This window comes from Aspergillus multicolor (genome assembly GCF_047715735.1).
Source record: "Aspergillus multicolor strain CBS 133.54 unplaced genomic scaffold BDW74scaffold_26, whole genome shotgun sequence".
Taxonomy (NCBI): Eukaryota; Fungi; Ascomycota; class Eurotiomycetes; order Eurotiales; family Aspergillaceae; genus Aspergillus; species Aspergillus multicolor.
In genome coordinates this window covers 84066-103472 of record NW_027395977.1, presented here as the reverse complement: position 1 = coordinate 103472, position 19407 = coordinate 84066, and the positions used below count along the sequence as shown (strand labels likewise).

The 19407-nt window shown below is 48.7% G+C and overlaps 8 protein-coding genes across 8 annotated transcripts; 3 read left to right on the top strand and 5 right to left on the bottom strand.

Moving 5' to 3' along the window:
• Positions 1-1939: 1939 nt before the first annotated feature.
• BDW74DRAFT_181171 (uncharacterized protein) lies at positions 1940-2524 on the bottom strand (the record flags this gene model as incomplete). Its single annotated transcript, XM_073729944.1, has 1 exon — positions 1940-2524. The coding sequence occupies one exon, from the start codon at positions 2522-2524 to the stop codon at positions 1940-1942; it is 585 nt and encodes a 194-aa protein (XP_073580741.1).
• An 853-nt stretch (positions 2525-3377) lies between these two features.
• Positions 3378-4133, bottom strand: BDW74DRAFT_181170 (uncharacterized protein; the record flags this gene model as incomplete). Its single annotated transcript, XM_073729943.1, has 2 exons — positions 3378-3694; positions 3737-4133. 2 exons carry the CDS (start codon positions 4131-4133, stop codon positions 3378-3380), a joined length of 714 nt encoding a protein of 237 aa, XP_073580740.1.
• Positions 4134-4740: 607 nt separating this feature from the next.
• BDW74DRAFT_187023 (transcription factor domain-containing protein) lies at positions 4741-7474 on the bottom strand (the record flags this gene model as incomplete). Its single annotated transcript, XM_073731379.1, has 3 exons — positions 4741-5085; positions 5709-6590; positions 6809-7474. 3 exons carry the CDS (start codon positions 7472-7474, stop codon positions 4741-4743), a joined length of 1893 nt encoding a protein of 630 aa, XP_073580739.1.
• Positions 7475-7743: 269 nt separating this feature from the next.
• BDW74DRAFT_181168 (aromatic alcohol reductase) lies at positions 7744-8781 on the top strand (the record flags this gene model as incomplete). Its single annotated transcript, XM_073729942.1, has 3 exons — positions 7744-7776; positions 7832-8242; positions 8317-8781. The coding sequence occupies 3 exons, from the start codon at positions 7744-7746 to the stop codon at positions 8779-8781; spliced, it is 909 nt and encodes a 302-aa protein (XP_073580738.1).
• A 421-nt stretch (positions 8782-9202) lies between these two features.
• Positions 9203-10341, bottom strand: gprI (putative cAMP receptor (Car4); the record flags this gene model as incomplete). Its single annotated transcript, XM_073727048.1, has 3 exons — positions 9203-9763; positions 9829-10030; positions 10085-10341. The coding sequence occupies 3 exons, from the start codon at positions 10339-10341 to the stop codon at positions 9203-9205; spliced, it is 1020 nt and encodes a 339-aa protein (XP_073580737.1).
• Positions 10342-11012: 671 nt separating this feature from the next.
• On the top strand, positions 11013-12393 carry BDW74DRAFT_181166 (uncharacterized protein; the record flags this gene model as incomplete). The annotated part of the gene is made up of 3 exons (XM_073729941.1): positions 11013-11133; positions 11184-11257; positions 12043-12393. The coding sequence occupies 3 exons, from the start codon at positions 11013-11015 to the stop codon at positions 12391-12393; spliced, it is 546 nt and encodes a 181-aa protein (XP_073580736.1).
• A 4220-nt stretch (positions 12394-16613) lies between these two features.
• Positions 16614-17149, top strand: BDW74DRAFT_181165 (uncharacterized protein; the record flags this gene model as incomplete). The annotated part of the gene is made up of 2 exons (XM_073729940.1): positions 16614-16721; positions 16808-17149. 2 exons carry the CDS (start codon positions 16614-16616, stop codon positions 17147-17149), a joined length of 450 nt encoding a protein of 149 aa, XP_073580735.1.
• Positions 17150-17308: 159 nt separating this feature from the next.
• On the bottom strand, positions 17309-19062 carry BDW74DRAFT_187021 (putative salicylate hydroxylase). The gene is made up of 6 exons (XM_073731378.1): positions 18884-19062; positions 18215-18828; positions 18095-18156; positions 17953-18031; positions 17786-17895; positions 17309-17723 (listed from the first exon to the last, which is right to left on the bottom strand). Exons 1-6 carry the CDS (start codon positions 18962-18964, stop codon positions 17377-17379), a joined length of 1293 nt encoding a protein of 430 aa, XP_073580734.1. The 5' UTR covers positions 18965-19062; the 3' UTR covers positions 17309-17376.
• Positions 19063-19407: the final 345 nt, after the last annotated feature.

Below are 19407 nucleotides of genomic sequence, written 5' to 3'. Positions count from 1 at the left end.
TCCGGTGTAAGAACACTCCTTATCCGTGCCATTCAATGGGCTCCCAGATTGATAGGCATACTGTACATATCGAGGATGATGCAGCAGAACTGGACGCTGGGGTCACTCCATGTAGCTGGACTTGATTTCGTACTTATCATGTACTTCTACAACCACATAAACTAAAATAAAAAAAAAACACAAGCATGGTGGTCACCACGGTGTTTGAACTAAGAGAAAAACAGGACGATAGTGTCAAGGACTAAAAGCACTGTATTGCCGCTTACCTTTCCTATAGAATGCAAGACGTGTACTACGCTACGCTGCTCTTATCTAAGGAAACATATCTTTTCGGCCAAATGGACCCTCCTTTGATTGGGATATAGAACGATTAAGTTATGAAGAGAAGTAAATAAAAATCTAACGAGCGACAAGGTAAAATGGGGAGGAGAATCAAAGTACGGTCAACAAACCATTATTACCACACCAGTAAGGAACAACAAGCCAGCGCCATCACATGCACCCCGGCGGTTTTACATCAGAACACACCCCTCTACTCATCCTTATGCACCAAACCATCAAGTTTGACCATCCTCATCGCCTCCTCAACAAGCTCACGTTCCGGATACCCCTCGCGCAACATCGGGTCCGCCATAACCTTCAAAAACGGCAGGTACCCCTCCGCCTTGATCGTGCCCACCTTGTCCATCCGCAGCAGCTTGCACCGCCCTTCCTCGGCCGGATGGATCTCGTAGATCAGCGGGAAGTCGCCGCTCACTGGGTCCAGCTTCCAGTGCGCCCAGTACCACCATTGGCAGGACTTACTGGTCTTCCCGTGCAAGATTACCCGGAGCGCTGCGTGCGGGCCGATCTTTTCGAGGTAGGACTGGGTCATTACTCCGATGTATACGTGTAGTCTTCGGCTTTGGGCTCGTGGTCATCTTTGGAGTGGAGCTTTTCGAGGAGGCGGGTGTACCACTTAGGTTTCTCATCGTTTTTTGTCTCGGCGGGCTTCTCTTGGTTAGTTTGATGGAGAGCGTGTGCTCGCCGTTATTGGGGCGTGACATGGTGGATAACTTGATATAGGAATGGTTCAAGAAATCGTTACATAGGGAAGGATGGACGATTGGGGCTGGTTGACAGGGGCTCTGTGCTTCGTTCTTGGGGAGAACAGATGCGGGTATTTATGCCTGGAGTTTTCCTTGACGACTCGAAATGCACTGAGGCCTCCTAGATTTCTCTTTCATAATCTGCAGTAACCATGCGAGACGAGAAGACCGCTTCTTTGTTACAGTTCATTTATGGGGTGCCAAAATGCACAAAGGCCTTGTACATTTCTCTTTGATCGTTTTCATCAACCATGGGAGAGGAAAAAGAGCCTTCTCTGTACGGAGTCATTGATAAGGGTGGCTGGTTGTATGTTGTCACTGCCTCTAACGTCCACCCCTGAGGTAAGATACTGTCTATACGGGCTCCAATCTGTGCCCAGTCATCGGATTCTTTCTAAGGCCTCGATTTACGAGATACTTGCCAGATAGACGGAGGTCGAAGCAGCATCAGTGTACCCTGGCTTGGCCACAATTTGAATTTTCTCTGGCAATTAGGGAGTACAAAACTCGAGGCTTATGGTATCCACCGCGTATCATGATCCCTACCTAGTTGCTGTGCTAATTAAACTATGTAATGACCTAGGATAACGTTAAGGGGGCCAAGCCCATCCACGCTTACCAGTATTAGCATACATGGTGCTATTTAGGCCTAATGTTATGGTTGTGGAAAGGGAAGATTCATTCCCAGATAGGAGGTAATTTTGTTAGGATGCGGACGTCAAAATAAATATCAAGATCAGAAGATTAGATTGGCATTGGACCTAATGAGTGACAAAGTAGGATACGGCGGGGAATGGCCGAGGAGAGACCAGGAGATCGGGATTGCCCTGCTGAGGAGCCTATTCCTATGTCTACAAAGGCAACAAGCGTCCACTCTCAATATCAAGGCTCGGGTAGTCAGCGCCCGTGTACCGGATTCCGTCGGAGTCGGAACCTGTTTCTGAATGCATATCCGAATCTGTATCGTTATCTGGAGAATCAAAGAACCCACGGAAGTCTAACATGCCATCGGCACACGCCAGCCTGACCTCGCCTTCACGCAGCAAACCCTGATTAAGGGCATTCCTAAGCACAAATTGCATTTGCCAATGCACGGGAACCTGCACGTATCTGTACGAATCCGCATACTGCACGTCCTTGTACGCCCCCATCAACTTTGAAAAGGCTGCGTATTGCTCGACATTTAAAATGCCTATCTTCACCATCTTCAGCAACTTGCACCGTTTCTGCTCTGTGTTGTGGAATTCGTTTTGTACGCCGCTGGGCTCCGTGTACGCCCCTGACCAAGTCCACCACTCGCATGATTTTCTTTTGTTCCCATGCAGGATAAAACCGTATTTCGCGCTGTATTTCTCTGTTGGTAGGCCGATGTACAGCGTGTAGTCTTCGGGTTTGGCGGGGTAGGATGGGCCACTGGCAAGGGCTGTGTATACCATGGGAGCTCCGAGGCCTCGGGTGCGTATGGGATCTTTTCATATTTGCGCTTCCTGATAAGTTTCTTTGCTTGTCGCGGGGAAGGGGAGCCCTTGTGACTGGAGGCTTTCTCGGGGTCTTTGGATTCAGCGGGTGCTGCTTGTGGTTTCTTGTCGAAAGGTGACATGGTGGAAGACCAGATGTAGTAGTATAGTTTAGAGAACAATTGCCGGGATGATTATTGCTAGATGAAACCTAGTTGGAGACAGGACTCTGCGTTGGTGCCATACTGGGGAGGCAAGTTGAGCGTATTTATGTTGGCCATCTGCCTTTGATAATGGCCTTCGTCAAACGTTGAAAGAATTCACGACCTTATATTGTCTCCGACTAAATGAGGGGATAATTGGATTGACCAGTGCATGCTTTGCTGGCAAGGGTAACTGGGTCTGCTTTGTTACTGTCTCTTAATAAGGGATTTACCAAAGAACTTCATGGCCCTAACGTTGTGTACTAGAGGGTTCCTATGGCACGTATGATATCACTTAACATCGATAATGGACACTAAACACTATGTTATCTACATGATACTATTGCGGTTGGTAGTTAGAGAGTGGTTTTAGCATATGCCTTGCTCTGGCGATGAAGTAAACATTGAAGCGGTTCGGATAGAATGATAATTAACGAGAGACGAAGTAATATGATAAACAATAGAGGTTAAGGTGACTAGTGAAGCAGAATGACCACCTCGAAGTCCCGTCCGTCGGCTCAAGTAGCCTCTGACACTACCCCTCAAGACACCCAGAGACGGAGGAAGAACGTCGGCACAGACCCATACGGCCCTGACTATCCCAAACACAGGAACACAACAACAACTTCTCAAGTTTCGGATTCACGATTGCAAGTAGGACGCTCCGACAAGGAAGCATGGTAAAGCGCCCGGGCCACATCTTGACCATCCAGTAGACCCTCATCACGCGCCGTCTCCAGTGCCCAGTGGATCTGATGACAGCTCATATCGCCCTCGTTGACGCGTGCCAAAATCGCAGCGAACTGCCTGTAGTGCTCAGCCTTGATCACGCCCACCATAACAACCTCCAGCACCTTGCACCGATGCGGGTCTGTTTTATGAAACTCATACTCCAGGGGCGAGCCTGGGACTTTCTGAGTGGCCTGCGCGTGAGCCTGAGCCTGGCCTATCTCCGAGTCAGCATCTCCAGTCCAGGACCACCACTCACAAGATTTATTTTTGCGGCCGTGCAGAATCAGCACATGTTTTGGTTCGGAGATGGACTCGACGTCCACTACACCTGCAACTCGAGAAATAGGGAAGCCGATGTACAGCGTGTAGGCTTGGGTCTGGCTGGGATCAAAGTCCACGGTCGTGTTCAGCTTTGCGAGCCAGCGCTCGTACCACTTGGGTTTCGGCTGGGACTGGGGCTTCGGCGGGGATGGCTTCTTGAGGTCCATTTTCGCCTTCGCAGCTTTCTCGGCTAGTCTGGCTGAGGACCACTTGTGCTGGGGCCTTTCGGCGGCTTGCCTTTCGAGCTCCTCTTGAGCCTTCTGTGCTTTTTCGGCTAGTCTGGTTGAGGGCTGGCGCTTGATGACGACTGGTTTCTTGTCTGTGGGCGGCATGGTGGATGGTTTGCATGTGCTGTAGGATCTGAAAGAACGTTCCACTCACTGAAATCAAGAAGGAGAGACTAGGTTGGCTGGCTGGAGCACAGAATCTATCTTTGAATGGGGAGAGACGTTGACTGTATTTATCCTCCCTGTTAAACGTTGGGGAGAATGGCTTTATGGAGTCCGGTGAAGAAATCAAGTGACAAAGAATTCACTGGTTTGGATCCTATCTTCTATGTTTCACTTTCAACGTTTCTTTATGTGATAGGTCCGTTGTTGTTTGCATCATTCACTCTGTCTTATGCCCCAGTGAAGGTTGCTCCCACTCCTGATAGTTAGTCTTCCCAGGTAAATCTTGGAGAGAGAGAATGATAATGCCAGCATTTGCCCTTACCATAGGAATCTAACGATGTGCTACGCTACTCTTATACAAAAAGAATGTCCACTTGGTTTCAATTAGATCCAAGTAAGCTGCAAATAAATGTCCTAAGTGCAAATAAAAGATCAATTGATTATGGTAATCAACTACGAGCGACAAAGTTGGATTTTGAATTAAGGGACAAGTAAAGAAATAGGAACATAACACCACGGCAAGGCTTCTCAAGGTGAAGCACAGCGACTACCCTAGGTAGGCTGCCAGTCCACTGGCAAGGAATGCCCGGGCCACATCCTCACGATTCAACAGCCCCTCATCGCACGCAGTCCCTAGCGCCCACTCGGTCTGACGTGCAGGATCTTCCCGCGCGTCAATCCGCGCCATAATCGCAGCGAGCTTTTCGTATTGTGCGGCCTTGATCACACCGACTTCAGTCAGGTTCAGTAGCTTGCACAGGTCCCGCTCCTGCTCGGTGGATTTGAATTCGTACGCCACCGGTGCCCCGTATTCCTCGACCCAGTACCACCACTCGCAGGACAAAACGTTGTGGCCGTGTAGTATTAACCCCGCCCTCTCGTAGTAATCATCCTAGGGCAGGCCGACGTATAGTGTGTAGTCTTGCTTCTTGGCGGGGTTGCTCTGCTGTTTTGCGAGGAACTGGCTATACCACTCGGGCATGTAGTAGGGATGTGGCGGGGCCGGGACCTTATTGCCGGGCTTTAGTTTGTCTTTTAGGGTTCCGGCTTTGCTGAGGAAGACATGATTGATAACTCGACTTGGTAGTTCGGGGGATGGTCTGGTTAACTGAGTGATGATGGGTGGATACAGCTGAGGTCTTGGAGGGATTGCTGGGAGGGAAGTTTGGCGTATCTATGTTGGCTATGTGCCTTTGATGAACATTTAATAATGGCTTTGGCTGATGTGACAAAGGGGTGAAAGCATCAACATCTTGGACGCCTTTCATGATAACATATCTTTATTCACCCTCATATGTTTAGCTAGGGGTGAATTGCAGCGTCTATTAACGCTTTTGCTCATGTGAGATTGTTACAAGTAATCCGCATCAACTTGCTCTGCCCGGAGCATCGCTCCTGCCTGATCTGAATCTCGCGCCTGCTCAATACTGTATGCATGTGCAGGTGTACAATGGCCCCTGCTCTTTCCTATCCGGAATTTCCTTCGCTATACCTAATGGAGCTGTTTTGTGAGACTGCCTCAGACCACTGTGCTTCAACCTCCCTCCACCGTCCGTCCCGCTGTACAGTTTCGCAGCCTTTCCAATGGAAATAAACCCTGCTTGTCAGCTCCCATGCCCCATCATCCCACCTGCAATTACCAGCGCCATCCGCATCGGTACGAAGATGCTGAAGTAGATACACAAGTGCATCCCATTCGATGTACACCTGGAACAGCCAGAGCCACTTCGCCCCAGCCTCGTCAGACCGGAGCTCTTCAGCGCCTTGCAGAATTTTCATCCAATACTGACGTCTCTGTTTTCGCTCTTCCCGTGATATAGCTTCTCTCATACCGGGCTGGTCGAGGACTGTTAGCTTGAGCTTGTCGAGGACAAGACGCATGGACTGTACTGTAACCCTATCAATCGGTATACCTTCGTCACAGTAATCCAAGTATTGCTTCTCAATTCTATCGCGGAATAGCTCAATTGCCTGGCAACTCTCTTCCTGTGATAGATGCGTATACCCGTTGCTCTCTTTGAACCGGGCTGAGAACACCATCTGCCTCGCAAAATAACTCCCTTCAAACCGCACTAGACTATACAGCATCTCCGTGCGACCTGCTTCAGAAACCGGACGCCGCCTCATGGCCGGATGGAGATTCGAGTCTGTGATATTCCCCGGAAGGCGCGTGTTAAACGATGACTCCACGATACACGGCTCTGAGCATCTGTCCTCGGCGACGCGGATATCGAGAGTAAACAGTTGCCACCATAATCGGCGGCGCATTTCGCACTCGAATGGAGGGTATCCCTCACTCTCGGGGTCTTGGTTCAGACGCATTTTCAGCGCCATTCCTGTCGCTAGCCCGGTGAGGGCGTAGACATCGGGACCGTCTGGGTCGTTTCGGGCGGTGATCTATATAACGAGTTAGGGCTTGGCCATCCGATATACTATGCGCGTTATGCGGGTCCCGAGAAGCTACGGGTGCTGGCCTACCAGATATATTGTCAATGCTTGTAAAACCATCAGATCTCTGGCGCATAGCAAGTCCAGGCGCGACAGAAGATTCTCGATTGCTGTTCGATATCTTACCTACCACGTGAGCACTGTGAAGATATCGAGGGGATGTCTACGACAAGTCCATACCTCCTTAACAAGGGGCTCCTCTCCTCCCCTAACTCGCTCATGCACGCTGATGGGATCAATGCAGCAATGGCGGCATAATAGATCACGAACAGGAGACATTCCGAAGCAAGATCTAGCTTTTCCCTTTGTCGAATCGCTTTCGTGACTAGCTTCTGCACGCTCGGGACATGGAAAATCTTGAACACAGGATCCACAACATCCAGATATATCTGCCACAGCACCGCAACGGTCTGCGGTGGTGGACGATATACGTCCATGTCTATCGGTGCCTGAGCCTTAACGAGTGTCATTGGCCCGGTTCGGCTTGTCGAATGGCCATCCAGTGTATTCCTACCACTGGCTTGGGAGAATAATCGAGTTTGCACTGCGGTATCGCCGCGATTTCGTGCCGTTAGCGTTGATGATGTGCGATCTTTCCCTGACACATGTCCCTCAAACTCAGCGAGCCGTTTCTCAAGCGCCAATACCTTCGACTCAAGAACGGCGACATCATCTCGAGTTTCCTTGTTCAAGTTATCCCGCCGAGACGCCGGGTATTTGCAATTGATCCGAACCTTGACGCAATACGAGCACGGACGCTGCCGATCGCATTTGATCTTTCGACGGCGACATTCAACGCACGAGTTGCCGGGCGCAATTTCTCGGCGAGGCATTATTCCGTGGAAGAGCAACCGGTTAGCGATTTGTAAAGGCGAATCTAGGTCGGAGAAAGCGGAGGACGAAGGATTTGGGGTCGATGAGCGAGAATGACTCAGACGTTGTGATTGGCTACAGCGGAGAATGCGGAGGGGAACGGAGGGCATTATTCAGAAATATTCATAAGCATTTGAATATAGCGATGGCTGTATAAAGGTGTCCTTTGTCCAGCAGCATCAGTCCTAATTATACAACATTGGATTGGATTGGATCAGCCGGTTTCAATATGCCTTCTCTTAAGAACATTGCTCTTGTCGGGGTATGTCCTATTCAACCCCCAGTCAACCCTTTTATACTAACGTCTACCTATACAGGCCAGCGGATCCATCGGCGAAATCCTCCTCACGGCGCTCATCGAAGCTCAGGAATTCAAAATCACCGTCCTATCCCGCACCTCCAGCATCGCAACCTTCCCACCCGGCGTCACCGTTCGGAAATCTGACTTCACCCACACCGATCTCCGCGAAGCCCTAACGGATCAAGATGCGCTCATCTCAGCCGTCGGCGCAACCGGTTTCGCAGACCAAAAGACCCTCATCAACGCCGCGATCGACGCCCGAGTCTCGCGGTTCATCCCGTCCGAGTTCTCGGCGGATAGCCAGAACGATGCGGTTCTTGCTTTGCTCCCCCTCTTTGCGCAGAAGACGGAGGTCATAGAGTATTTGAGGTCCAAGGAGAAGGATATCACCTGGACGGGGATTGCGTGTTCGGGGTTGTTCGATTGGGTATCCGCCCCCTTCCCCTCAGGGGTTTACTGTCGACTTTCAAAGACGCATTGCTGATGATTTTGATGATGTAGGGCATTGCGAACAGCTTCCTAAGCTACGACATCGCGTCCCGCACCGCGACGACCTGGGATTCTGGAGACAAGAAATTCACGCTCACGAACCAGAAGCAGCTTGGGAAAGCCCTTGCATCTGTGCTTAGAACCCCCAATGCAACCGCCAATCAATACCTGTATATCTCCTCCGTGGAAACAACGCAGAATGAGATACTGGAGGCGCTGCAGAGAGCGACTGGCTCAAATTGGACGGTCCAGCATACTACTACCAACGCAGAGGTTCGTGAGGGCACGGCGAAGTTGCAGAAGGGGGACTTTAGTGGTGCGCTGGCTCTTGTGAGGGCCACGGCGTTTGGGGATGTTGCAGGGTTGGAGAGCAATTATGCTAGAGATAAGTCTTTGGCGAATGAGCTGTTGGGTTTGGAGGAGGAGAATGTGGATGAGACTATCCGGAGAGTTGTGCGTGAGGCTGGGCATGATTGACTATCCGCCGTTGAATATGTGGCTAGAAAGTAATGTCCTCCTTACTTCCACCGTCTGGTAAGGTCTACTTCTACCTGGGGTTGCTCGGGCCACCGAGCCCAATGTAGTACTAATGAGCTGGTACATGCATTGCACTATGCATCACCTATGCCCATATATATTTTGGTCTAATGAAATTTGTTATCTAGGATATTGCAGGAGATGAGCATCTGAGCTTTCCTATTATTGTTCGTTCTACCTTATAATATCCCCATGAAAGTTCTTTCCATATCAAACCGTCCTATAATTCTTTCAAGGTCCCTATTATATACCATATCACACTGAAGACCCAATAAACGCCACGCATCTATACTGAAAGATAAGAACCACTTACGACGCAGAACCTGAGTGGCCATCCCATCTACCAGCTCTTCATATCGCGTCACCCCCTCCCCTTCGACCTCATCGTCACAAAAATAAGCCCATTCCAGAACCCCCTCAGCGAGCCCAGCGCCGCAACCGCCACCATAAGTGCGTACCGCTCCTGTCCCGGATGCCGAAACGAATATATCCGGTTGACCGTTGGCGTTATCCATGTCGTCAGAAGTGCGATGAAGAATACCATTGGCATGAGGATGAACTTGCGGAGGGGGACGGCGGAGTGGTGGTGCATGATGGGGTTCGGGTCGGGAGAGTCGGTGATGGTAATATCAATGGCTGCCTCCGCGTCAGACCGATGCAGCGTGTTCGTGGATGGCTTTGTATGCAGGTTGTTGTGATTATGGCTGTGATTTGCTTGGTAGAGTGACTCGTTGCTTGCATCAGCGGAAGAGGAGAGCCTCAGGCGGTCGTCTTGCGTGAGTATGAACTCGTGCCCGAGCTTGATGATTTGACAGCCTATTACAATGTAGAGGACCAGGACGATGGCGATCAGGAGCATTATCGGAGCGTAGTAGAAGACTATCCGGTACTTCACCCAGTTGGGGGAGATGGCGCACCAGAACTGGGCATCATGTTACCCTTGATCTCTTTACCAAAGAAATACTTGTGGCAAATGGATGGACTCACAACGACACTTCCATACAATGGCCCCTTGGCGTCACTCCTGACGAAGAGGAAGATGAGCGCTGGTGTAATCGTGATGGTCGTAATGACCGCCACGTATTTCTTCTCTAGTTTGCGCAAGGCCTCGGGCTCGTACTGCCAGAAGACAACGAGGACAACGTCCCATGTCATTGCTAACGTCCAGAGGACGTCCGCAACTGGGAACCTGGAGCTTGTCAGCGTCTTTCTCGTAAATCAATTGATGGGAATGGTCGCATACATTTGCAGAGAGAATGCCTGGAACCGACACAGTCCTGATTCATCGCCCGCTGCGGGACCGCTAACTGAGATCATCGTCGCGATGAAATCGAAGACATTGTAAAAGGCGTTGATGAGCATAATCCGGTGCGTCGGACTGCGGAAGTTCGATGAGTAGGCGAACGTCGCGATGATGGTCACCACGCCAAGCAGGGAGAGCGCCGAAGCTGCTCGGCCGGCGATGGCTATCTGGTCCAGCTGGTGATCGGAGAGCTGCATCTCAAGCACATGTCTGAAGGAAATGCCTCACCCAGCAGGTTTATGGTGGCCGACTTGTCACATTTCAATCATTTCTCTGCTTGACGGTGGACTAGCATGGTAAGGGGCTGATGCACATCGTGAGGACATTTCTTCTGGAGGCTGAAATGCCGCAACCCGTGAAGAAAAGCAAAGGGTGGGGGTGTGTATGAAGCATTATGCCATCGAGAGCGCCATTACGCCATCTGCCACCACTGTCGTCCTATCGTGGGTCTCTGGATAGGGGGATTTGCTTTTTCGACCTCGTTCAGTTGCGGCCGGCTTCTCCGCGGATTTAGTTACCCAATGGGAAGCAGAGCCCACCCCCGTTGTTATTGAGAACCCGACTGGTTGCCTGGTAAATACCATGGCTCTGCAGTGTTCAGGCGGCGGCACTCTGCATTGAGATCTGGTATCCGGCAGGAACGGTAGATATGTGACTGAGAAATCCCCGACGAGAGACCGTGGCTGTTGACTATAGATAGAGTTCAATGTCCAGCGCCAAAAGTATCTGGCACAGACGCTCTAAGCAAGAAACACCAGCAAAGTGCCCATGTGTAACAGCACGATCTCACACGGATCAATGTGGCGATGGATATCTTTGTATACGATTCGACGGGCAGAGGCAGCCGACTAGATCGTCAGCCGGCGCGATGCCAAAATTCCCAGCGGCAGCCGCGGGTGAACTGCACCCAGATCCCGTCAATGAGACCGAGGCGATCGCTGGATCCTGCTCGTATCGGCGGTGGTGGAGGTCGTACAGCGATTGTGGCGGTACTCGATATGCAGGAAACAGATCGTTGGTGCACTGACATCCCCGGCAGCTACCATATTATCTGATCCCGAAGCCCAAGGGTTTCAGTCGCTAGGCGATGCTGGAATTTTGGACTGCTTTGAGGTTTTTTGGCGTCGTATATCCATCAGCTTCTACCTAGGTAGGTACCATGCCATCACCGCACGCCGTTGAAAATCGACGCACCCAACAGGGGCCGCCTTGCTTACGCGGTTGTTGTCGGGTGAAATGGAAGCTCTACGAACGACTTGCGCCCTGGAAGCAAAAGGAAAGCACGGGTCTCATCCTGACACTGGGAAGGGGCGACACGGCCCCCCACGTGTTCTCTATGGTTTCGTGGTAGGACAGGTCTGAGCTTGAGTGGACAAAGACTATTGACCTCTGGCTGAGGTCATGACATCATGGTCCATTGTCCGTATTTTAGGCCTGGCCGCAAACTGGAGAGAGGTGAGACAGCTGTTACACGGAGCAGCGGCCTTTGTCGTCATCCGCGCCTGCGTACTTGGGTCCCCATGGGTCTCCAAGCACGCCCCCTTGTCTCCTCTGGTCGAGAGGGTTATGCGGAATCTACAGGCATTGCCTTCCACCATTGGGAATAAGACCTCTCAAATAGCAAGCATCTTCTTTGCTACGCATCTTGTTCATCTTCAAATTTCCCTCTCGTATAAAAGCCCTGCTCCTCAATTGTATCGAACGCCATCTGAACCCCGGCAACGACGAGACGCACCTTCACTTCAGCGTTCCCACGCATATTTCTAACTTTTCTTATTCTCTTAAACGTAGCAAACCGCAGCATCCGCTATAGAGCACTATGTAGATATCTATCTTATCAGTCCAGTCAACATTCAATAGAATAGTATGATAGCCGCTAACATCCCATCTATACCCAGGGCGACACCACACCCTCTTACATCGACGTCTGGAACCAACCCGACTGCAACGGCAAAACCGCACTCCTGTACTTCGGCCAATTCTACGACTCCAATATATCGACTTCGTTTGTCGCTGCAAGCTGGAAGGTACCGAAGGACCTCCTGCCCGTTGAGCGGATGGATCTCTCAGCAAGCCCAGCTCTGGTGATTGGCAATACCCGGGGTCCAGCGGACGCGAGGAAAGATCAACCGTGTGATATATTCATGGTGGCGTATTCCAGTCTCAGTGTCGATACGGACAGGAAGCTGTTGTGTGCTACGACTAGGGGCTTGTTTACGTGTGTGAGGGTCCGGCAGTTTAAGGAGTGATTTGCTTGGCTCCGTAGGCTACTTATTATAGCATTCAGAAGACAACTACTGTCCCCGTGGTAATTACTGTCTCAGGGACTGGAGATGGGATATTTTGTCTCTTCGTAGAGGATCTTTGGCTCGGTAAACGGCATAGCCCTGGGAATTACCTATGGGACTCAGAACCACTCGATTTACGGAGGGTTTTAGGGAGAGTGGCCAACCGGAAGCATTGTGAGTAAGGCTGGTACCTCGTCCCCTTTGAGCCAAATATAGATTATTTAGGAGAGTTACTTCAGTTGCACCAGGGAAGTCCACGTGTTTTGCTCATTCTTTGAGCTCAGTCCTGGCTGCTGGTTGCCCCTTTGTCGTGCAGCCTTGGCCCCAGACATGTATTTAGGGTTATTAATTATGTTTGATCCTAAAGCATTGTAGATAAGTGCTTAATACAATAATATAAGTAGTAGTTACTGTTTAATTCGTTAATATTGCCTTTAAGCTATATAACTTCTACTATAATAATTATAGACTATTATTATAATTATGTTTAACCAGCGCGGCTGTTTGTTTATCCTACTATTATTATATCTAGCAGCCTCCTTAGCTTACTATATATCAGGCACCAAACTTATTAGTTTACCCCCTTAAAAGATCCCACCTAGGATATTCCCACCACTAAACATAACTAATATATTTAGGCTAACTATAACACAGCCTAAAGGCTCCCCCACCTATATAATAGTTTACGTTAATAATAGCTATATAGGCTAAGGAAAGGTAGTCCCCTTCCTAATACCTAATAACTATAATAACATGCAGGTTTATGTTAACTTACCAGCACGCAGCTTTACCCTGCCCAGGCCGCTCTAACTAATGTAGTAACTTTATTTTTTGCAAAGCATACCTCTTCTTAATAAGCTTAAATGAAATCCTAATACCTAAATCAAAAAGAGCGCTGTTAATATTAATAAAAAAGCTATATTAACCTAAATGGTTAAATAAGCCCAGTGTTATATATTATTTTTGGTCCTTTCCCATGCTTTAAAATCTGGATAAATCCGGTGCTTCCGCTGAGCAAGGAGGTAATGGATGCTGTGGGGTTGATTATAATTTCAGGACGAGGGGATTAGGAGGCGCTGTAAGGTATTGATGCTTCTCTTGCTGGTCTATGTTAAAAAAAGCAGGCCCGGGGCTCCGAGGGCCTTGTTGCTGCACAAAGGAATTCCAAATATCATGTGTTTCGCAACGTTCACCAACACCTGGTCTTATTTTTTATTGTTTGGACTTAGCGCAGTTACTTTGAGTCTCGTGACAGGGGCTCCTGGCAGTAGGGCTGGTTTCAAAGGCTGTTGCAAGGGCATATATCTCAAGCTCAGTCCATCTCGTGTAACAGCATTTCCTCTGACCATAACAACAAGTTTACAAGACTATCACCATGACAATGACTCTCAGATCCAGCCGAACCTACGCCTCTACCTCCAGCCCGCTCTGGCTCTCCTTACCATACCTACTTCTTTTCCTCATGTACACCCACGCATTTGCATTACCACAGAACATTTTCCCACTCTCTGGCCTAACCATAATATTAATAAATAAATAATAGGGAGACTTAATATAATAACTAACACTTAATAATAATAATAGCTATACCGGCTAAGGAACCCAGCTCTAGCTTCTAAATGAGATACTTACTAGTATTAGCTCTTTATTTAATACGCCCTAGCCTATTCTTATACTTTCCTAGCCTTTCTTACCTACGCAGTAGCTTAATTTATCTTAATATTGCATGTAATCTTTTTTAAACTAAATATAGGCGTGGTAGGGATATTGTATTAATTTGGCCTCTGAACAAAAAGATCTTTTTTATTTTCTGCATGCAGCCTGCTTTAGGTAACATTGATTATTTTTTAATTAACCCTGTATTATTTTAGATCTTGTCATCAGTTTTACTAAGTAATAAAATCCAGTCACTTTTCAAGGTTATACATAAGATTATTTTTACGCTATAGCTTTTTAATTTGATGAAATAACTATTTTATAAGATTATAAGCCACTATATAACAATTTTCATAAAATATTTACCTTTGTTTTATTTTAGCTATGCCTAGCAGGTCTCTTTATAACCCGAGTATTAAGTAAAAAACCTATAGTAAGTATAGTTATACTAGCTTTTTACTCACGCTTGCATTAATTATACCTTACTTTAATATAGTATAAAAAGTTAACCCAGTTTATAAACCATTATATTAATAATAATTACGCTTGTAGAGGGGAATATATTTAACTTATAAATAAATTTAATAATAGCTATTTACAGGCTTATATTTGTTTATAATATAGTCTTACCCTAACCTAGCTATTACTTTTTATATGATAGCTTAACTTATTAATTAATATAGCAAGCTAGGATAGTAATAACTAACCAATAAGAAATAAAAATATTTACAAGGACTTTGTTATAGGCTTTATTAGTTTAAATGGGGTGATAGGGAAAGTAATATATCTTAAACCAGGTTTATTTACTTATCAAAATATTTAGGATAGGCGTTAATATAATAAAAAGGCTAGCCCGCTTACTTTGGCGGAAATTAATACTGCTGGGGTGGTGTTAACGCCTGAAGAGTAATGGGTGTCCTGGTGTTTTGTGTTTATTACTTTTATTACTTGCCTGGGCTTGCCTGGGCTTGCATCTCCGGTTTGGAGGCCGCATGCTGGGTCCACTGGATAAAAAAAGGAAAAAGAAATTACGGGTTACTATGGCATGGTAGCCTACGTGCATCTAGCTTTATTGGTTTCATTTGCTGGAAAATGATTTGAGCTTTAAACCTGGAATAGGGAGATTAAATATCTTAAATTAAGGTATGGATTATCTGTAGGTCCTATATACCTGATTTTCTGTCTTAAGCTTTGAACCCCTACAATATTGAATTTCTAGGGCATCTGTCGTGGCCTCTTAACATCTCTAACAATGTCAACACCTGCGGACTCCCTTGAATTAAAAACAGGCAGATGGGCCAAAAACCCTCACAAAGAAAGCTCACCTGGCCTGTTTACAGTTATGTGCCCAACCTACCCCTAGCCTTGGCACCGGTCTTTGTTGTCTATATTTAACATCAGTTATTTTGGACCTTGTCACAGGGGCTTGCAGGCATGATGGTTCATTGGGCTCTTTCAAGTTATTACAAGGTATTGTACATCCATATACGCACCAACGCATGCGGCCGCTTTCCAGTTTTATACAGGCAAAATAGTCCTTCTACAATAGCTCACCAGCAACATAATGCTGTTCAGCCAAACCTCTGCCTCTGAGCTGCTATGGCTATGGCTATGGCTATATCTAGCATGTCTACTACCATAGTAACCGGCGCACTAGCCGACTTTCCAGTGAGTACAGCCCAACCTACTGCATGCATCCCATGATGAAAAGCAGACCCCGGCTTGAGTACAGTACGCCCAGACTAACCAATCACGCACTCGCAATCCAGTGGACGCCCTCATCCCGGATTCTGACTCTCTATACAAACGACCAATGCTCCGGCCCAGGGCAGCGCGAGTACCTCCCTGAGCAAGGCGGCGGAGGCAGAGTTGCTTCCAGGACCCCTGGCGGAGCTTTACCCTATCACGCCCGTTGGACCATACGCAGCAGCTCGACTTATTCATCAACGCGGCCATGGGAGCCAAAGACGACTGGTCGCCACCCTTGGAGAAAAATAACCGTTGCTGGGATTTCGTCGTGGCGGTTGTTAGTCCGGAGGGGGCGCCTGGGCCCGGCCCGTGGCGTGTATCAAGCCGGGGCAATTATCGCGCTATAACCTTTGGACAATAAGGGGCTATCTAAGCTTACGACGGAAGAGATCATTGCTGCTTGGTTGATTTTGACGGGCAAGCCTTGATGGGTTTTTATGGCTGATTGGGGAAGGCAGGCATTTAGAATATGGGACTTGGAGTCCTAAAGGGTACTTACGCCGAGTAGTATATTTACGTAATTAGTTCCACGCCCTCAGGATGTCTACAGTACCATGGTATTCAAGACTCCTATAGCCGCCAGAACTCCTTTGAAACCTGTTCAAGTTGTCTTTGTCAATGCGGCACGGCGCGATATTAGAAAGATCCAGTCGAAACCTGGCTCGGCCTTAACATTGAACCCTCTGCTTTGTCGCTATGTCTCATGATACGCTCAGGATCCTGAAAGGATTCTTACTTTTTTTTTTCTTATTCAGAAAACGCATCTATCTGCAGCTATGGCCATATTCACATCCTCTCAAGGCTGGGCCTCGATATTACTTCTCGCTCTCTTTACAGCCCTGGCATCGAGTACACCCACCCCTGCTTCAACTTCCATTCCAGGTGTAAGTGATCCCCTTCCTTTCCCATCCCCCTTTTCTATCCCCTCCCACCCTCCCCAACCACATCATACTAATAATAACGAGAACAGGACACAATGATCCTAACCCTCTACCACGACAAAAACTGCGTATTCCCCAGCGGGCGGATCCCCTTGCATGGACCAAATTACGACACGAACAAAATCGCCCCTGATATCGGGAAGACGTTTAAGCTATCCCGCGCCCTCGCGCCGCAGGAACAGTTGGATTTTTCCGCCACAGACAGTATCAACTGGTGGGAGGTTACGCCGGAGTATCAGAAGCAGACAAGTTGCTATTTCTTTCAGTATAAGTACACTGCTGATGATGGGATCAAGGGCGGGGAATGTAGGCAGGGGGTGCCATTTTCTTGTGTAAGGTTGTGGAATAATGTTGGGATTGAGGTTGATTGAGTTGATATTGGGTTTGATGTGGTTTGGTTGTTTTACTGTGTTGATACTTTGTTGTTATACCTGAAGCATGTTGTATATATTCTTTCTGCAGAACTAATCTCACTGGGTACCTACTATCGTATGGAACAGATCACCAAGAAGATACCTAGGGTTTGTTGGTTAGAGGCTTCAGCAACATCCTGTAAGACGACGGTACCTAAGTGACGTATAAAGACTGTGGAAGATGATCAAGCATAACATGATTGTCCCCTTGCATCCAAATACTCCCTCAAAGCCCTGCGACTATCCTCAAGCACATCATACCCAAAGTTATGGTCGCGGAACTCCTTCATCGTTGACGGCACCTCAACGCCCAGCGGCATATACTGCTTTGCACGCTCGCGGACCTCAAAGACCCGGTCCTGTCCTGCATCGGAGAGGACTTGCATCGCTGAGACACGCCGAAGACGGACCTTCTCGAAGAGCCGTAGCCGCTCGCGGACCTCGTCGAGTGAGGGTTTGTCACCAATATCGGTGAATATCTCGCCCAACGCGGCGCCGTCTTCGATTGCTTGAGCGCCGCCTTGGCCTTGGTCTGTGGGCAGTGTCGATTAGGAGGTGATTGTGCAGGATCGGGGTGGAAGTTCATTAGCTTACGAGGTAGCATTGGATGGGCTGCGTCCCCGATGAGAACGAGGCGGCCTTTGCTTAGGGTTTTTATGGGCTCGCGGTATAAGAGCGGCCAGCGCTTGATGCTGGTTGCTTTCCTGGGTGTTGGTAGTGGTGAGTGGAGAGGGCACATCCATCCATACCCAAGTACCTACCTGAGGATCTTTATGATGTTAGGATGAAAGTCAGTGTAATGCGATATCACGTCCTCCACAGAGGCGGACCGATCCCAGTCTACGGTAGCAAAACATTCGTTAGCATAACAATGGGATAGTAAGAGTACTTTGGGTAACGAACCTTCTCGCTCATCGTCACTTCGACGATCTCGATGAACAGCAACAAAGTTTTGAATAGTATTGCTACACGCCGAAATGTCAGCAAAGCCCTCGCTGGCAGTGTTGGAAGCGAAAGCCTTACTCGGCACATGGATACCACACTATCCTTCTCATATCCTCGTCCGTAGCAAGGAACCTTGAGACGCCGTCTCCAACGCTTAAAGGCCCCTCAAGCAAAGGCGCTATTTCAGTATCGCCGGTAAGTGTATCAGTAGGCGTCAGCCATCGGAAAACGGCCCAGCCCGTTGCGACCGAGGGGATGGGATGGCCGAGGACATGGCGAACCGCTGAGCCGTGAACACCATCGGCTCCAATAATCAGATCAGCGCTATGTGTCGTGTCATCAGCCAGCGTGATTGATCCATTCTCCATGTCATAGTCGACGACTTGTGCGCGCAGGGTTACCTCGACCGGTTTCCCAGGGCCTTCGGTGTCGGTCGCGACTCGTCGTAGTTCATTGTGCAGGTCAAGCCGGTGGGCTTGCAGCCAAGGACCACCATATATAGGTGTAAAGTCAGGATAAGTCACCGAGCCTTCGATCTCGAGGGTCTGGCCGGATGCTTTCATGTGGGTACGAGCGCTGACCATGCGAGAGCGCTTGAAGTCGAAGCCCCATTTGAGGAGGATCTGCGAGGCGTTGGGGCAGACGTTTATCGCGGCCCCAATCTCGCGGAGAAGGCTGGAGCGTTCGAATATCTGAACTTGCTTGATTAGCTTGTGCTTCACAGAGACAATCGATAATGGGTCTAACCTCGACATCGTGGCCCTTCCATCGCAGCGCGATGCCAGCGGTAAGGCCGCCGATGCCGGCTCCAACGATGATGACCTTCATGTTATTCGCTGCCGGATGAACTTATGATTTGACTCTATAGATGCCAAAGATTCAGATAGGTATGCTTGTGCCTGGTCAGTTTCTTTTGCCACGCCAAGTGATCCTGGGCCTTGATGAAAGACGCGAGGCCGGATAAGCCGGAATGGGTCTCAAGGACAAAGCTGAAGGCGTTGGGCTCGCGTTACACGGGCGTGAGGCCAGCTGAGACGGATGAACCAGGGGCCTCCTTGCTTCTGCATCATTCCTGCCCTTGCTTCAGACTTTCGCGGCCTTGCACGCCAGATCATTTTCCGAGAGATTGGCACCATAGGTATCCAGTACATGATCTCAATGTCGAGATGGATAGAGGAAGAGAAGGACTTGATAAGCTAACATTCTCTCAGGAGTAGAGAAACATCCGCTCACTGACGTTGATGTCAAGCCTTTTCTAGATATCCTCTAGG